This window comes from Sturnus vulgaris, chromosome 7 (genome assembly GCF_052056855.1).
Source record: "Sturnus vulgaris isolate bStuVul1 chromosome 7, bStuVul1.hap1, whole genome shotgun sequence".
Lineage (NCBI taxonomy): Eukaryota > Metazoa > Chordata > Aves > Passeriformes > Sturnidae > Sturnus > Sturnus vulgaris.
The window spans coordinates 23,481,761-23,501,316 of record NC_142249.1 but is presented as its reverse complement, the minus strand read 5'-3'; the positions used below and the strand labels follow the sequence as shown (position 1 = coordinate 23,501,316).

Here is a 19,556-nt window from a genome sequence, read left to right as displayed (position 1 = left end):
TTCCCAGAGTCTGAACTGTTCACTGTGGATACCTGCTGCTTCTTCAAAGAACCGGTACCAGTAGATCTTAATGCACCTTCACTGGGGCCTGCTGTTTTTTCTGGACAATTACACTGATATTTCATTTACTTCAGTATCCTCACTTTCATTCCTGAACATTTTGACTGCCATGCAAAAGCAAGGGGATTATAAGAGGTATGGCATAACTAGTTGGCTCCTGTTGGAAGACATCTGTGATACATGTTGTCCAAACTGTAAGTATTCTTGGGCTCAAAAAATAGTCTGTTTACCTGCATGGAAGGTATCCACAACAACAAAAAAAGAAATGCTGTCTAGCTTAGGCTTGCAGTTATAGAAACACTTACTTGTTACTTGAGCAGAAATGTTTTTATGGTTGAATAATGAATAAACACATCAAGTTCATCAACAAGAGCTTCTCTAGTAGACTTTAATAAAAGAGTGTAAGAAAAAAAGCATCTGTAGAAATACAGCAGCAAGATTTAAAAATGTCTTACATATACATGTTGGAAAAAGAGGGAAAGAGAAAGTTTTGCTAATCAAAATAGGCAGCTAGTAACAAAAAGTCACATTGAAGAGTTTCACAGTACTATAGCATGTGTAGACATTTCAGTCAGTTATCAAGTTCAGTTACAGAAAGAAGAAATCCTAAAATTCAAGCAAGGTGGTTTTAATCTCTATTACATAAGATATTGCCTTCAGAAGTTCACATGAAAAGGCAGTTTATTTTTAATATATGGGACTAAGATACACAAAGTAGTACAGTTTTGTAGTCAGAACTAAAGAACAAAGTATGATTACTTGAACTTTCCCCAAACAAGAAATCAGACTTTGTTGATTTGTTTGAGAAAGTGAAACATCATATATACATTTGTATTAGCACAGATGGAGATTAAAATAATTTTACAAAATACCTTTGGTCACCTTGGCAGAGAATACCAACCATTTGAAAAAAATCCTGTAATCCCCACACACCCAAAGTACAAGAGACTCTTTTCATAATGCAACCCCTTCTCTGGCAGTTACAGATCAGCATGTTTTATAGGAATGCCTAAAACACAAACTTCATATATCAACAAGAACAGACTAGAATCCAGGGAGCAAGTTACAATTTTCAAGTCTGTCCCTCAAGACACTGTGACATCTAGAATGTAAGCCCCAGTGAGAAACTAGAAAAGCCTCTGTATCTTCTATCTCACTATTTTCAAGTGAAGGTTGAAACTTTATTTTGCAGTCAGACCCTGAAACAGATCTTCTGAACTGCCATGTGAGCTTCCCCCACCCTCGGAATGAACTCTTGATTGGAGGCAAGAAAAAGGAGGAGATGGAAGTGGTAACACACATTGACAAGGGACTAAGATACAGGAGAGAAAACAGGAGAGAACAGCAATGAAAAAATGTTCGTCAGATCTCTTTATGAATTTTTATTTACTAAAACATTCCTTAAAGGGTTTCAGCATTAAGTTAACGCCATAACTTGTAATTGGTAATTGACTCTCTATTAGGAAAGTAGTTAGACCTCTTTGAGATTATTGCACAAAAGCCTGGCAGCAAACAATTTGAAAATGCACAAATAGATCAGTTTCTGAAACTGAGTTACATAATGTTTCTAAAGTACAATATATATATATTGTTAAAGAATAGAAATAAAATACAATTGCTTAATTTTAAATCAAGTCCAGCATGAAAATATTTTAATATAGCAAATACCCCAGGACTTGCTGCATGCTTCCATAATGTAGTTATTTCATCATGAGTGTGATCATATTTCCACCCTCTCCCCAAAATGTATAATCTTGACAAGAAACTCAAAATAGATAAAATATAATGTGAAACATTTTCTTTTAATATATATTCCCATTTTGGTATTTAATGCTTAATCTATAAATAGATGCTCTCTGACACAAGCATGATTTATGTGTTTTTGTGCTGTTTTAAGATTAAAATATTTTATATTAATAAATCCAAAACAGTTCATTTTTTAGTTATACTAAAAAAAAAAAGTGAAAAAAATATTCTATTTCATTAAGTGTCAAACTGGAATTTGTCATTTATTAGTAAGTAACTACATGCTGATGACTACTTAAAGATATAATTAATTCACAAAAAGTATTGCTTATCTGAGTGCTAGGTAAATACTATATACAGATATTTAAAGAGTAGTTGAGAAACATCATGTAGTGCTATTGTTAAGAAAATGTTTTGAGTAGTACAGAAGTTTCCAATAATTTATGTCCTGATTTTTTTGTGTATGTGTGCTACCAGGAAAAAACATTACAGGAGGATAAAAAAAATCAAAATACATATCCAAATAACTGTCTGCTAGAGGAACAAAACATCTGTTTTTTTAGACAGAAACAAAGTATTGCATTGAATTAAAATTTCTACTAATTACAATTTTAATTTAATAAAGTAATATGGAGGCAGCATGTGGTAGATTTAAGTTCATACAATCTGTTAAAGTAATACATAATCAAAAATTAATAATTGGATCTACAACTTTTAGGTTGCTTCCAATCTGTAATTTCAGCATAGCGCTATATATTGTTCAGTCTTGAAGGCTAAAATCAAGAATCTTCAATTCTCATTCTGTCATAAGCAAAGCTCACCTATACCTCGTCTTAAAACTTTTTAGCAGCATAGTCAGCTTTATAAAGAGAAAAAGGCAAAAATATTACTATAATTTACATATTCTAATAATCTTTTCAAGGCATCAAAAGACCCAGCTTGAAATTGTTATAACGGTTGACAAAAATATATTAACATACACTTGCATTTACACTTTCAAAAATTTGTAGTTAGTATTAAGTTGGCCTATGAAGCAGTAGTAAAGTGCAAAATACTTGGTATAATATCTAGGGATTGGCCTTAGATTCTGTGGAATACAAAGGATTAAGCCTGGCTCTTCCATTGACAGCTATGGTGTTTGATGGAGGACCAACCTGGAGGCAGGATGGAGAAAAAAAAAGAAAGAGAAAAAAAAAGAAAATGTTAAACTAAATTTCCAGATTTTTATCTCTCCAATATGTTACATAATGTTGCTTCATTTAGTGTTTCTCTCATTGCAATGGAAGATATCCTATTTGATTTCTTAACTAAGCATATATTCTACATAAGTTGAAACAGAAGACATTGCTTAAAAACATATTTTATCCTGACTAAAAATTTCATGCATAACTATTCAAAAGACTCGCAATTTTTAGCCCTTCTCCACATCAAAGAACCACTAATGAAACATTTTTATTAAATATTGAACAGATCTGATTTCTTACTAAATCTTCTAACACTTCCTTTATACCATAGTATTATTTCTTTTATCAGAAGCAAACCATAACTTTTGGCACAGATAGCCAAAGCTTGATTTTCAGTGGAACTGCATAACCCAACAGCTCCAGCTGGAGTTAATGGGAGCTGTAGATGCTCCACAGCCATGAGAACCACATACCACTGCACTGAGTTTACTAAACACAATGAAAACATTCTCAAGAGAAAAATTGTTAAAAACAAACCTCACTTGACCCATTTTAGCTTAGTAATTACTGAGGGCCCTATTGAACAGGAAAGACCAGCAACACAAAAGGACACAGATCTCAGCACTGCATACTCACAACATATTAAGTAAAACAGAGGGTGAAAAAATTTAAAGAACTTGGCAAGTGGTGCCAGGATTCTATTTTTTAAATTACTCTCAGAACTGCAAGAAGAGAGAGTGTGGTAAGATATAAAAAGAGAAGGATGGCCCTGATGGACATCACTCATTATTCAAATGGATTTTCCTGACTGCAGCAGAATACTGGAAGCTATGAGGTGTATGCATTCTACAAGTCCTCTCAATTCTCAAAAGGACTTTTGGGTGCAAATTACTTATTGATACAAAATGCTTAATTTCTCTCTCCTACTATTGCCAGTTCTCCAATGTTAAACATAAAATGAGACCATGATTTTATTAAATTTGCTGTAGGCCAAATAAAAACCTTTCTCCTGTCAGATATACCTGTGCCACAGCATATGCACTCTGAGAGTGAAAAGAACAGCCTGTACAATTTTATGCTTGGCAAAACTTCAGTGAGTTCTTCACTGCATTTTGTTTGTGTTCCAGGGGGTTTTTTTAAGCCTGGTTCAGATTTCTGTGCTGCAGATTGCTCTTCTTTATGGTTACAGCTTCTTCATTATTATAATTTCTTCTTAAAAAGTACAGCCCTTTGATCACCCCAGTCTCAACATGTAATTTACTGACAAAGCACATATCCCACCCACAGAAGAGAAAGGGAGAAGAAAACCAATTTCAGTCATTATCTCTCTCCCTTTCCCCATGCCATTTTTGTACCTAGACTGAGAAAGAATATATGGGTCAACTCTACACTAAGAACATTTCTATTAAAAAATATGAATAAATAAATGTGTCATATTATTCAGAATGCAATTATGCACTAGAAGAAAAAAAAAATCTTAAAAATATATGCAAATAAAATCCAAACAGTATTTCTGGTAGAACAGATTTTACCTCTAACAGATTGTGAACAATACAGTGTTTCCTTAATCTTATCCTGTTATTAATGTGATTACTGACATGCAGTTAGAAGAAATTTTACAGTGTATTATATACCAGTTTTACTGACTAGAGATCAAACCCTACTTGAGCATCCTTGCAACTTTTCCAGGAAACTCAGTCTTCCTATTCACTGTAGAAAGGATGAGAGATTTACAAGCCTCAGAGAGACTGTTGCACTACTACACTGAAACAAAAAGCTATGAAATGGAATGTTCCACTATCTGACCATTCACTGGGAGATTTTGACCCGAGGGAATCAAAGACTTCGATAGAATAAACAAAAATGTTCCTTGTATCCACCTACCACACATCATTAGTTTCTTTCAAGTGGAAAAGAGAAGAAAAACAAAAAACGACTGAGTTTCTTTGACCTTCTGCAATGAAAAAATTATTCCTCAAAACAGAACGCAAAATACTAATGTGAGGTCAAGAAAACTTTGTGAGACTGTGATTGTCTGGTTGCAAACTTAAAACAGTACAGATTTTAGAAATGTAGACTGTTCTACCCAATGAGAGATGCACAGATTAATTTTAGGAGAGAAAGTTTCTAACCAGAGGGGGTAGGGGAAGATGGCCCTTCTAGGACTGCTGACAAAACATTGAGAAATATCTTAGTTATTATGCCTAACAGATTAAGGACCTGATAAAGTCTAATAAATACGAAAATAGTCTCAGAACCGTGTGCTATCTGCCTGCAAAAGGTTGCAGCCACTTCAGGTCTAGAACAAAGCTGCTCAGCCATACCATTTCAAACCATGTAAATACAAACAAGTCAGATTTTATGGACAAGATACTTAACTAATAACTTAGAGATTTCTATTTCATTTCAGGAAGATTTTGCTTACATTTGTACTGTATGAAAATAACAGACAGTTGAAGCTCTGTGGGTGCATTCACCAGTTTATTCTGCAAAATTGACCCTCTTCCCCACCTCCCTTCCCATTGTTTAGAGACCTCCCAGCAGCAGTTTGTGCCAAAACTAACTGCTTTTAGAATCAGGCATTAGCATGGTAATTTTGAAGGAAGTACCATGAGTTCTTTGTTTTGGATGCAATGATGAAAACTCACCCTTTTCAATTTGGCAGCAGCTTCCCCAGAGCGGATTGCAGCCAGCAAGCTCTGGTGGATCTGTTCGGGGTCAGCGCGCGGGAGCGTCATCGCGGTTTGTCTCTTGGTGACAGGGCGTGGGTGGTCAGGGGAAGCACCTGACTGTGCCTGACTCTTCTGCTCACTATGCACATGGCTGCCTTTCTATAAAAGGAGGAAGTGGAAGGAAAAGAAGCCAAAACCTTTTAATCTGAATTAGTTATAAATGGAAATCTGAATCAACCTGGCACAAGGTTGCATAGCAAACTGCTGCCATTCTAGTGTTTGCTTGGTTCAAGACTTCTGAGATCAGCCACATTTCCAGCATAGCATATAGTTTCTCTTTCATGTAATTATACCAGCAAAACTTTGTATCTCCATTCAAGACTGCTTGTGGCATGACCACTTGAAGCCAAGTGGATCACACCACTCAGAATTAAATTTAAGAAACTAGCACACAGAACTATAAAGCATAATAAGTATTACACAGGATAAATGACTATCTAATTTACAGTTCTTTAAAGCAGAGGCTGCTAATTATGGCAGGAAATAATTATTTCCAATCATCTGAATGATGTTGCTCTTATTTTTAACATTCCCTGTATTGCTCCACTCCATTATAATGCTGTGCTAGTGGTGGACACCACAGGGTGTTTTCCCTGCACAAATACAGTGCTTTCTGACCAGAGATGGTTCAGAAGCCAGCCTTTACTGTGGTTACATTTGATGGCACTGGATCCACAGACAATTAGTATTAGAAATAAAATTTACCTTATCCATTAGACTATTTTGTGACCCCGCTGTTACGGTCTGTAGGGAAGGACTTTTCACTTCAGGCATGGAGGTAGCTGAGGAGAATCCAGCTGCCAAGGGGACAGAGGAGAGTTCCACTGGCAATTCCTCTCTCGGTGCCTGGCTAGCGATTGTACGTGTCTTATTGAATGATTGTGACCTTTTGACTGCAGATGAGACAGCAAGAGCGAAAGGGGATGGTCTTGAACTAGAGTATGGCTTTGGAACTGCAAAAGTTCTGAGAGTTTTTAGATTCAACGGTGCTGGAGGGCAGGAGGAAAAACTTAAAGGTGTATTGCTTTTAACAGGAGAAGTGGAAGATTCAATGTTTTTTCCATCATCAACTTTTTCTTGATCTGCAGGAGGAGAGGGAATACTTGTTTTTTGTGAAACCAAAGAAGTCAAATCAGGTGATGAGATTTTTTTACCCATCTCTGTATTCTTAACTTCATTTTGAATTGTATTAGGAGCACAAACTGTGCTTCTGGCAACTGCAGATGTCACATAGTGACCTGAAGCTCTTCGTTGCATCTGCAGATAAAAAGAACTAGGCTTTGTTGTAGGACTTAAGGGACTTAATGCATTTGACTTGTCCTGAGTCTCAGAAGAAGCATTTGTATTATCCAAGTTCAGCATCAGTGGGACATGCTGCTGGAAAGATTGTCTTTCCATCTGGTTGCTCTCAGTAGTAGTCTCAGCTCCAGAGGTCACAGTATGTTCAGAAACACTGTTCACTCTCTGCAGCAGACCATTTGCTGCTGCAGCTTCATTTTGTGAACCAGCCTGTAAAGGACCCACACCTTTTGACAGACGAGGAATTTCAGTTTGTACTGTTAATTCCTTGGGGTCTTCCAAAGTAGATACCTCTTGATCCTTATAATCTGACAGAACTTCTGATTCCCAGCTCTTCATCATTTCTAAGAATTTTGGAGGCACTATCTTATAAGTAGTCATCCCAATTTTTGGTATGTAATCCCTTGTAATTTCATTAGCAGGTTTGGGTTTAGGTTTGGTGTCCTGTCTATAAAAGGGCTGACCTTTTACAGGAGAGTCATCTGGAGTTTCAGCAGTTGTTTCTGGTGAAGCAAAAACACTGCCATTTATACAGATGTGACTCTGGTCTTTTGTTGGAATTACTTTTTTACAGGTAACTTCTTGCATCTCAAGATTTGGTTCTATTGAAGTATCTTCACTCTCTTGATGCATTCCATGCATCACTTGAACAGAGGAGTTGTTCTTATCTTTGTTGTGTGGAGGGACCAGTTCTTTAAATGTGGATGATTCAACACGCTGAGGAACAGTAATTTCCTTCTGCGCAGTCCTTCCCAAATTGCTATCCAAAGTCTGGATTCCAACATCCTGAGTTTTCACTGTGTCCAAGCCAGTCTGATTTGTTTTGTCATCTTGCTTTTCTGAAATCAGTTGCGGATAATTCCTGTGACTTACAGAGATGTCATTTTTACATGCCTGGCAGTTTGATAGTCTGTCAACTTCAAGATTGTTATTTTCTTTAAAATCTACTGTTTTAATTTCAGCTGTCTGAAGTTCTTTCCCTTCTTCTGTTGTTGGAAGGAGTTTTGTATCACTTTGATCTTAAAGTTAAAGAAAGATTCCAAAATTAATACAAATGCCAAAAAGATTCAATCTTCCCCATTACATCATGAAGCTCTGCATCCAGTGCATTTAGTAACAATTATTAACTTCTCACTGATGCTAAGACTTTCCCTAAACCTTTTAAAGGCTATTTAAAGATATGTTTATATTGATTAATATTGCCAAATAATTGCATTCTAATTCAGGTATTTTTCCTTAATAAACGGGCTACAGATGCCATGCATGGACTTAATAGAAAAAAAACTACTTTAGAACAATTTTAAAAGTATTAATGAATTTCAGTTCATTATATAGGCATCAGTGACTCAAGAGCTCAAGGACTATTCAATATCAAGTAAGATGCAGTTTTTATTTAGTTCCACACATTTAGGGCTTCTGTTCTTCAGTTTTAATGTTACAAATCTTGTCAACTACACCTTATGTATTTGCACAAGGAAACAACTAAAAAACATATGGACAAGAGCAATTTGCCAAACCTATATTTCCTACCCTATAGCTGTCTGATAATTCAATTTTCTACCCCTGGACTAAACATATGATCATCTCCCAAACACAGGAATATGAAAATTAAATTCTTCAGGAATAGTCATATGGAGTGGTAATTTTGGGGGGGAGAAAATCCTCATTTCATGTATGCTATAAAATGGCAGTTAAAATTTATATCACATATAAACAGGACTTGTGTCGTTATGATTTATTAACAGAGGTGTACCGAGTAGAAAAGACTATAGAAGGCCTAATATATAAATCTGAAAATCAGTGTCACAAAAGAGTAAAATAAATCAGTCAGGTCACTAAATCCACAGGGAAATTTATGACCCATTAGATGCACAGGATGTCGTCATTTCGTTTCAGATCAGTGTGTCACTTTCTTTCATTTGTGCTTAAAAATATTTGCATTTTCATGCAGAAAACTCACCCTAACCTCATAAGCAAAGAACAACTGACGGCCTCTTCTTCCCCAGTGGGATGTGGCAGCCATGTCACCCCACGTTGCAGAATTACCTTCGTGTTCAGCCTTCCCTCCCCTCAGCACTGTCCCACCCACACCATCCTCTAACAGCACAATGCAGCTTTGACTACTGCTAAAATAAAAATATATTAAAAACAAACCCAAAAATCCCCAAACTGCAGCCAGCTCTTGCCACCTCATCTCAAAGAAAATACACTAGAGTTAGGGTAAAGAAAATAATCTGGTAACAACAATTCAAGAGTTGACTACATGGCCATTTCTTCAAAGAAATAGAAAAGTTCAAGCTTCAAGTATTAACAAGTGGGAACTACTCACCATCAATTTTATTTTGATCTAAAATTTTAGGCTTGTCTGTTTGAAATCCAGCATCCTCACTGCTTATCTTAGTCTGTAGTCCTCTGCAAAGCACAACAGTACATTAAATATGCTGGTACCATTCATTTCAGTAAACACAAGGAATGATGCAAGAGAACTGGCAATATTCTCCAAACACAGATGGACAAAACAGAACCACTCTGCCAAACACTGGAATACTCAACAGAATCGATTTAAAAAAAAAAAAAAAAAGAGGAAATGCTGCCATGATATTTTACCAAAATGACATGCAGCTCCACTTGCTTCTGTGTAAGCAGATGATCAGTCTTCCCTTCTCTTCTCCCCCTTCTTTTGTTTACATGTGCAGTGTGAACAAGACACTTTGCAATAGCAAATCCATTCCAGTGAAGCCACAATGGTTTTTCACTCATTTAAAGTGTTCTGACACACCTCAATCTAAAATGTGTCCCTGACTTTGTCCCTACCATGCTGCATGAGACACTGACTGTGTATGAACACAGGAACTGAGCAGTACAGACTTCTCAAAGTAGTCCCTTTCAAGAAATACCTTGAGAATAGCACAGGAATACACATGTTACTTGCATAGTAAACATCTTGTAAATGCATACAGTATCTATTTCCCTCATTTCATGGGAGACAAGAGAACTGCAAAAATGCTGAATAAAAACCTCATCTTTTTGGGGGTGAGGGGACATATTAAGTCCTTGGCCTCAAAAGGTAAATGAAAAAGGCAAAAATACTTAAAATTTCTTAATTAAAAAGTTATTAAAACTTCAAACTTTGTTCAAGATGTTTTTTTATAATATGTAGTTAGAAATACTGGCATGATGAAGATTCCAAATTATTTGCCCCATCAAATGCATTAGTTGTCAGAAGCAGTGCTTTGAGCTGACACATCTGCTTTGACTCATTTAAAATGATACATTTCTCAATAATCATCCATGCTCATGTTGCCTGTATAGTCCCAAGCATACTTTAAGTGTCCCATAAACCACTGAACGGGAGCATATGCTCTCAAAATTATTGTTGGAAGTTAAAGCTCAGTCCTGCACTGTGTGATCTTACTTAGCACCATTCTTTTTAACATAGCAGGGTGACTGAGCTAAATCTATTAACAACAGACTAAACTAGATTTTTAATAGGAGTTTTAAAAAAAATCTAATCAAAACCCACCAAATCCAAAAGCCACTAAACACCGTGGAGTATCATTATAGAAATCAGTGGTTTTGAGTAGAATATTTTGCAAATATTCCTAGTTTGATTTTTAGAAACACTTGTCAAAGTAACTAGATCTTATAAGATCAAAATTATCCAAAGTTTTCCAGAAATATAATGTCAAAGAAACCCCAATCCTCATTTTGGAATCCCCAAGATATTTTAGGAAGCAATTGCCAAACTAAAGCCAGAATGCAACCTACCTGATTGTCACCAGGATTATAAGACATGAAAGGTTACTACCAATTCACAGGGGGGAAAGGAAAGAAACATCCCCTGGACAATTAGGCAAACCGGCCCAATAACACAGGCTTGATAAATTGCAAATTCAAGACAATTTGTTAGATCCCCAAAGAGGAGAAACACCCAAGCAACTGGGACAATATTCACCAGGACAGGATTTTTGCAAAGCCACATTTGGCCTTGGACTGACAAAAACGTCCCTTCAAATACAAGTTAAACCTCTCTTTACTACCTTGAAAGTTCTTGGCTACTAGGGCAGCCACACGTTTTGGCTTCAGTACAATAATCGAAATAGTTCTTTCAATTTAATTTGGGAACAGTAGCCAGCTTAGTTGCCCCAGGGAACAGAGAAATAGTGAATTACATTAACACAATGGGACTTCTCTGGACAATCAACATTTATTTCAAGCAGGCACTAACTCATGTTGGAAACCTGCTGAGTCAGGTAGTTTAACAAACATGCTGAAGGGCAAAGGTACAGCATCACCAGAAGGGAAAAAGAGCGGTTAAGGAAACTAATGTGTTTATTTTTTAAAAAAGCTGAATTAACTTGTTTTCCTGAGAGCAAATGGATTGAGACAGGTCAAGACCACATATAAGGAAAAGAAAAAATAAAAATTAAAGCCAAAACAAATATGCAAGCAGTAAGACTCATGCCCAAAAAACCAGAAATGGCGATGTATCCATTTTCCCTCATCTGCAAGAATTAAGTTGTATACTTTTATTTAACTAATTAATCCAAATTTTTTTTTGCAGCATGCTGCTCTTGTAAATACACTGGGCATTTTAGAGCTGGGTTCAGCTTTTCTGGGCTCCAGCTGTTTGAGTAGTAAGGAAAGGGAAGATTAAACAGAATAGACTGCAGAACACTTCACTGTCATTTTTGTTGAAAAGCTTCATGAATTACTGTGCACAGAAGAGTGCTACAATGAAAGCTAAGCATATTAAAGCTCATTCCTCTCTCACAATTCTCTATTCTGTGCTTCACAATGAAACAGCACTCAGCATTTTATTTGCCTCCCCCATTGTCCCCCCAGTGCTCCTTTCTTTGTCACAAAACGTACTTACTTGCCATCTGTGCTCATATTTTCTTGTTTTTCTTCCTTGAAGCTTTGCGAGTTGTCTATGGGAACAGTGCCAGGAACAGGAGCTGATGAAGCAGGATCGTTTTTGTCAGCTTCCAGTGGTACCTCAGCAGAGCTGAAGGCTGCAGTAACCTCTCCTATCCCAGGAGAGGTATTGGTACTTCCACTGTCCTCTCTCTGTTGCACACTTAACTCTTCCCTTTCATCAATTTCTTCTAGGTTGTATTCTGAGTTCCTTACATCTACATTCACAAAAGAAAGGAAAAGAAAGTAAAAATACCTCCAAACCAAGAAAATTTAAACTAATCCACGGTTCTTAATGCAGGCTGTAGATTAAAAAAAAGGAGACTGTTCAAGGCAGCCTAAAGAGTTTGAAGAAGGAAAACTGACTTTTTTTCATAACTCAGGTAAATTTTAAAAAATAATTTAAGAGATCCATTCAGACTTCACAGAATTCTGTTTCTTTTCAATTCTCTCTCTTGACACAAGAATATGCTGATCACAATGCTACTGTCCATCTGGTTCTGTATCTGTACCTACCATAAAACATTTCCATATTTAACCCAAGTATTGAATTAAGATTGCTAAATATATTTTTATTTTTCTCATAACACCAAATTTCACAGTTGCTTTTACTCAGACTTCTTGTACTTCCATTAGCTCTCAGGTGAGTTTTTATATACACAGTTCCTCTATATCAGAGTAGGAATGTCCAAGAACTAAAGAGTAACCCAAATATCAATTTTGCCCATGGTTTGAACAAATTTCATCACCACTATCAAAAATTTCCCATAAGCATCCTAAGTATATTAAGTGTCTTGTGCAGTGCTTCACGTCACAGTAGAAAAATAAAGTTCATAGAAAAGTGCTAATCCATAAAAATACTGACATTTGCAGCCAGAGCACAGTTAAACTAAAAGGTTGAGTTGCTGGATTAGGACACAAATAGATCAGCGTACTTGAAGTTGAACTAATAAATACACTTGACCAGGGTACTCCCATCAGCTTTGGGTGCAGTGACACCTGTCAAGAACAAGCCTTGCACTTGGACAATTAGGTTTCAGTCGAAGTAGCACCAGTAAATTTCCAAGTGTAAACCAAAGTCAACAAAAACAGAAAGGAATACTAGAAAGATGCAGATCCCAGAGTACAAAAAAAAAAAAAAAAGTTTGACTGACATTTTTTAGCAGCTCTAGTCTACAATGCTTCCAGTACCTCCAGAGAAATACAGTGCTATAGAAAAGTAATAAGAGGATATATATATATATATTGGAGAAAGGCTCAGTAGAGAAGAGAAACTTTGATGTTTACAATAGGGTCAGTAGTTAAGAGTTTGGTAATACCAAAGATACTCATTCAGAGTTAGGGAGAAACTACAAAAGACAAACATTCGATTCTTGGTTTTACATTGCAGTCTTGTAATAGTGTTTTGTAGTTACACATGAAGCAATGTGATCAACACATGCCATAGTGCTGAATGCAGAGTGATTTAGATCCCCAAGGAAAGAAAGGCAGGACTGCAAAATGGTGCAGGTGAGCTCCTTCCATGTGGTTTCAGCACAGGTACACAGAAATACGTCACTTGGGGATTACAGGACTCCAACAGGTATACTAGTCATAAGGGCCTTCTCTTCCTTTCACCATCCACCAATCCCTTTTCCACCTAGGGAAAACTCATACCCAGCAGCCTCATACTTTGGGAGATCATTTTAGCGATGGCAGTATCATTTAATGTGTGATAAGTTAAATATATATGTCAAAATGAACAAACAAAGCATAAGAGAATGTGAGCAAACATTAAACCAGCTAAGATTATCCCACAGCCCATAACTGGCTCTCTAGAACATTGCCTCCTTCACTGGTAAGACCTATTATGCCATGGGCTTGAGCCATCACCAGCTACAGGAACAAAGACTGAGATTTTCAGTCTAAATACTCTATGGAAACCTGAATTATACAACAAAGAATAGCCAAGACTTCTGACAGGAGAAGTGGAAGCATTCTGGAGCTTCTGTGGCTTCGTGCCCAGGCCCTGCTGTCATTTCTCTGCTGCTTTTCCTCTGGAGAGAAGTGTAACAAAGGCTGAGTTGTATCTCCTGGGATGGAAACTTAGCTTGGGTTGGCAGGAGACATTCCTGACATTCCTGCTATGTAAAAGTCTGTTCTTTGCTGTGCTAGAAACACTTCCAAGCACTGGGGTGGACCAACCTGACCTACAAATGGATAATACCAAACAAAACCAGCCCTCACACCTCCTCAAAAATGCTCTACCTCATTTGTCAGCATAACATCAGCCTTGCTTGCTAGTGGATTTTCATCTGTTACTGGGTCTCATTTCAGACCTGGGCTGTCACTGCTGCAGCAGAATAAAATCTGAATACATTTGAACACAAACAATATTTAACAACCAACTTTCACTTACATCAATGCAGGTAACTCCCTAGGGGAGCAGTTCAGATTCTGATTTGTTTCCAAACCTTCAGTCTATAGCTTTTACATGCAACATATTTCTAGGAAGAACTTACTGCAATGCTGGCTAAATACTGTTGCCTTATTGCTTATACACCCGATCCATAGCTCCGGATGCAATAAAAATTTCATTTCTATCTGCATATAATTTATTCTCTTAGAACATTAGTAATTGGGTTTTAAGTAGCCCTAAAGCAATAGAATTACAGTGTGCCACTGTGAAGGTAGATATATAGATAAGGACACATACATATACATAGATATATATACATACACACCCCCCTGATGACTGACATAGCAACTGCAAGTTTCCTTTGAGCAGTAAGAATACCCTTTACCCAGCAGAGAACAGGCTGGTGCTACTCTGTGAGCTCTCATGCTCATAAGCACCAGAGCAGGAAAGCCTGACTACATCATGCAAATCTGCTCTTGCTTCTACAACCCCTAACAAGGTGCTTAATAAATACTGTAACCAATAGGATTATATCAAGTGATTTGTTTGATGGAAAATTTTCTGAAAATCTCTAATTTCAAAATTTGTTTTGAATACTGTTTTACCGTCTTCCCTAGAAAAATAAAGACTAAGCATTAATTAAACTTTGGGAAGATGGAGAAAAATCATAACTGATAAAGAGAATTGTTTATAATCCCAAATGTTCACATTACTTCTCTGTCAATGTTTATTCTAGTAGATGGGTGTCTTCAAACTACTTTTGTCAAGATACACACGGGTGTTACACCATGGGAAAACTATCATTTCACAAGAGACATGTTGGCAATTCCATACTATATAGCTCCATGTATACGTGTCTAAGTAGTGCATACCTAACAGACACCAAATTGAACATTTGCAGTCGTTCATTTTAGGGCAAAAGGCAACACTGTATTTGCACCTTAGGGTTTATTGCTTATTTGCTGAAGCAGCACTGCACAACAGAACCCTGCTGGAATGCCAGTCACAGCTGAACAAAAACTCACAATGCTTCCCAGATGCCTGACAATCAAAGCAATATTAATCCAAATGGAAGGAACTCCTGGTTTTTTGTAAGGTTAATTATGTCCAGCTTTGCAATTTAAATGATACTGAGCTATTTTATCCATTTAAAACAATACCCATACATGGATAATTTTCAGACTAGTAATAGGACAGGTGTGCTGCATCTGATTTTGCTGCAGGTTAATATTGGTTCTCAGAGCATGAGGGGCTTTGCTAAAAGGACCCTTTATATACAGGCCTCAAGACAGTTTCAGAGATGCCACCAGAGAGCAGCAGTATCCCATGAGAAAAAAAAAGAGGCAATGAAGCTCTGCTATGTGACTTCTATGTACATTTTTAAAAGATTGCACTACGTTAAGTCTTCAGCAAAGGACACTGCATGAAGACATAAGGAAAACCAGAGACTGAAGATTGTCACTAACTGTAGAGGAAAATCCAAAGGCTCAACATAGACTGCCCTAAGCTCAGTAAAGATGATTACCTTTTTCTATTTCTTTCCATTACAGCTTAAATTAAAATACTTAATTACAGAACTCAAATGACTCAAGCAGAAGTTTCTAAATCTATGGAAAAATAAATAAGCCATTTATTTGAATTTCAGGGCTGTTTATCTACACAGCAATTGGACATTACAGTGATGGGAAAGGCAGAATTCTAGCACAGATCGACAATCTTAGGATAGAAACAAATACAAGAAACAAAAAACTTGATTTAATCACAGTATGATAAACTTGTTCGTTTTAGACCCACTGTATGTAGATAGTTTTCAAGGCACAAAGTTCAGTACTAATAAACAAACCACTCACTCAATTTATTATTCTCTTTCATCTGCTACAACAGCTAGGACAAGGAAAGGTTACAACTTTGTTAGATCTTCAACCCCACAGTACAGGTTCCTTCTCCCATTTACTATATTACATATTGTTTCACTTTAATGTCTTCTCCAATAATTTACATAAATTGCCCTAAACACAAACCAAGCCCAAATTACTGATTTTTTATTTTTCCCCCTTTGCCAGAGACCTAGCATCCTAGCAAATTACTTTTTCAGCTCTTGTGGTACATTTTTATTTTACCACTCCAAACAATTTGACTGGCATCCAGAATAAAACAGCTGGAAAACTACTTACAAATTCCTGTCAACTAGCACAGTAACTGAGTGCTCAGCCTCATATAATGACAGCAGCACTCCACAGGCTTAGCATTTATATACTTCATTCTTATTAAATGCATTGAAGAGTTATTTTTTCAGACTGCACTGGCACTGATTATTCTAAAAGCTTTTGCAAATTTTAGAAGACTTCTAGATGCTGTATCTTGTAGCTGAACTCTACAGTCTGGTGCTTACAAACAACAGTATTTCACAGTACAAACTGCATAAATTTAAAAAAGCATTATGTTCAGCTGCTAAATAATTGTATTTTAAGCAGCTATACTTTCATATATCATTTTTCCCATAACGCCCTAACACCCAACAAATAATTTAATGTATAAACAACTATTTATGCATTCCGTTTAGATTTACAACTTATGTTTTCAAAGGCTGTTCAGATGCCAACCAAAAGCCAGGCACAGATTTGCTCCTGCCCCTATGTTATGCAGGTCAAGGGCAGCACAAGGCAGGGTTCTAAAAACAACACTGGGCTTTAGCTTTTGAAAAGCTTGTTATGAGGTAGAAAAAAAAAAAAAATCACAGTAATTCTGGATAGTTCTTCTCTGTAACTTGTGAGGAAGGAGAGAAAACAGGGATAATGTTTAGTTTATCAAATGTAAAGCACAGATACCAATACAAAACATATTGTATTTATTTCTGTAGAAAACTAAGGTAAAATATTTTTTATCTAAATCTATCTATCCTTTAGATAGACAGAAAGCTGCATTTTTACTTCAAAAGAAAACTTAATTGAACTGAAGCATTAAAATTAGGTCTATACTTATGACACATCTATAGTATAGCAATTTATTGCTATGAATTATCTTAACTTGTTATGAAGTAAATTTTATCAGTACTTTTGTAGAAAGAACCAACCTGTTTCAGGCTTCGTTTCAGTGGCTCTTCCTTCCGCTTTAGTGGAGGCTGATTCTGTTGACTCTGTTACTGCAAAAAGTGAAGCAACAACCTTTACCATCTCTCAGTTTCAGCACCAAGAAAAGTTCTAGATAAAATGTTACAGTGGTCATACAGACTATGATTTCTTCAAGAAACTCCTCTGAAGCAACTAGTGCTGATTGCCACATCTTCCAGATATTTTAATCTCAACTCTCAGGTATTTTTGAACCAGAAAATTGAATTTTTGATCAAACTGAAGAATTACAAGACAACAAGTAGACTTTCTCTAAGATTCTTCTAGTTAGACCATTTGCTATTACACTCCGATCCAGAGAAGCTAATCTTTTCTCCCACCCCAAGCAGTCCACCTGAGTAACATATACACAATTCTATACTTAACCTAACTATAATTAATTTGGTATTGTCTGTGTTTTCTTCTGATCTGCATGCTCTAAATACCTCTCTTTCTCACACTTGTGGGAAAATAACAGAACATTGGTGAGGAGGATTGCAAACACACGCAAGAGACTTGCAGTAGGGGTGAAAAAACCCATTTATATGCTATTAATTGCTGCTTAGTCCTGTGTGTTTGACAAGTGGAACAGCTGCGTTCAGGTAATACAGGTGTGTGACAGACTTACAAGGCATCTTATGGGACATGCTGGAGATTCCTGCCCTGCTGTGGCAAAGATCAAAGCGCTGTGGTAAATACACCTGTGTGAATCCCTGACACAGAGGGAAGGGAGCAGGTTTGGCCATTGTCTGGCGTGGACTGAGCTCTGCAGTGCCAGCGTTCCCCCCCGGGTGCCTCTGCGAGGCAACAAAGATAAACGCACTCTTTGCATCCGCAGTTTTGTGGCTGCTCGCTTGGCTCTTATCTCACAAGGTGGCGTTACTTTCATGTTCAGCCAGCCACACTTTCTGTCGCCTTCCAATGAAACAGCACGGAAAAATTACCAGGCTCATTTCTGCTTTCACTGGGATCTTCTGGTGCTCTGGCGGGCGGTGCGGGCGCCTTGCGCTTCACCCTGCGCACGGAGGAGCCGGCGGGAGCGGCGTCGCGGAGCCGCACGGAGCCTGTCCTCGCCACGGCCACCTGCGAACCGACACGGGACAGCGACACTGAACAACAGCAACACTGCTCCGGTGATTGCTCTCCAGAAGTATTTATAATGTACATTTGGGAAAGAGAGAACGTATTACCAAAAAGTATTCTGTTTTTCATCTTAAACTCTCCAAGGAGGTGTTTTTAAAGAAAAAAAGAAAATATTTTCTCAAGTATACATTCACAGAAGTGCAACATAGAGCAATAAAAGAAAATCAGTTGTTACCTGTAGCGCAAAAGAGAATTTGAATTCTTTTAATACCAAAGGCTATTCTACAAACCCAAAATAAATATTTTCTAAAAGTAGCTAAAATCATTGTAGAAAGAAGTTTCAACTACACCCCATCATAACATACCACAGTGTTTCCTTCTCCGTTCTTTCAATAGCAGTCCTAATTGACCTGAACACATAATTATTATGAATTTCTTTCCCTCTTTGAAATACCTGAACTTCCATAAAAATGTTTGGAATGCCTGATTTCAAAACTTATCAAGTACAATGTCTTATAATATTTAACGAAGTTAAATTTAGTAAGTTGCAAAAGAAGTTATAGCACACAGTAATGTTACAGCATAGTAATGTCCTCATTGTTGTAACAAAAGTAAAAAATTTTAATTCAAAAATAATCAAAACAATTTGAAAAATGGACAAAGGATACCTGCTGAAGACCTCATATTTTTAATGATATAGCTGTCCAATTGCATTTTAAGCTGTTTTAGAAACACATTCCCTGTCTCAGAAAGACAGTGGTTGTAAATTTGGCTGCCATTCTTAACTACAGTTTGCCTTATGCTGAAGAAAATTATATCCACATCTACTAGATGGACAATGTTCAGAATTCCAGCAATAAAAGAATGCATTTTGAAACTGGACACAGCTGTCTGTTTCTGTAGTAATTCTGATTCCTATCACTTGTCTACTCAACAATAATAAAATCCTGCAGTGACATTCATTTCTGTCTAGAAGGATCCACACAGCAGTTGGGTGTGGGGTCATCTCCAGAGAATTTCTCTGTGCTTC

General features: G+C 36.9%; 1 protein-coding gene across 6 annotated transcripts in view; it reads right to left on the bottom strand.

Annotated features, from left to right (window-relative positions):
- Positions 1 to 419: 419 nt before the first annotated feature.
- COBLL1 (cordon-bleu WH2 repeat protein like 1) overlaps positions 420 to 19,556 on the bottom strand; it is a 77,786-nt gene continuing 58,649 nt past the window's right edge. For all 6 annotated transcript variants that reach the window (XM_088168130.1, XM_088168132.1, XM_088168133.1 and 3 more), the window contains 7 exons: positions 18,388 to 18,526; positions 17,410 to 17,478; positions 11,898 to 12,156; positions 9,351 to 9,433; positions 6,428 to 8,040; positions 5,639 to 5,821; positions 420 to 2,960 (listed from right to left, as the gene is read on the bottom strand). In XM_088168130.1, the coding sequence (XP_088024256.1) occupies positions 2,874 to 2,960; positions 5,639 to 5,821; positions 6,428 to 8,040; positions 9,351 to 9,433; positions 11,898 to 12,156; positions 17,410 to 17,478; positions 18,388 to 18,526 (2,433 nt within the window). In that variant the 3' untranslated portion in view covers positions 420 to 2,873. The remainder of the gene's footprint in view (positions 2,961 to 5,638; positions 5,822 to 6,427; positions 8,041 to 9,350; positions 9,434 to 11,897; positions 12,157 to 17,409; positions 17,479 to 18,387; positions 18,527 to 19,556) is intronic.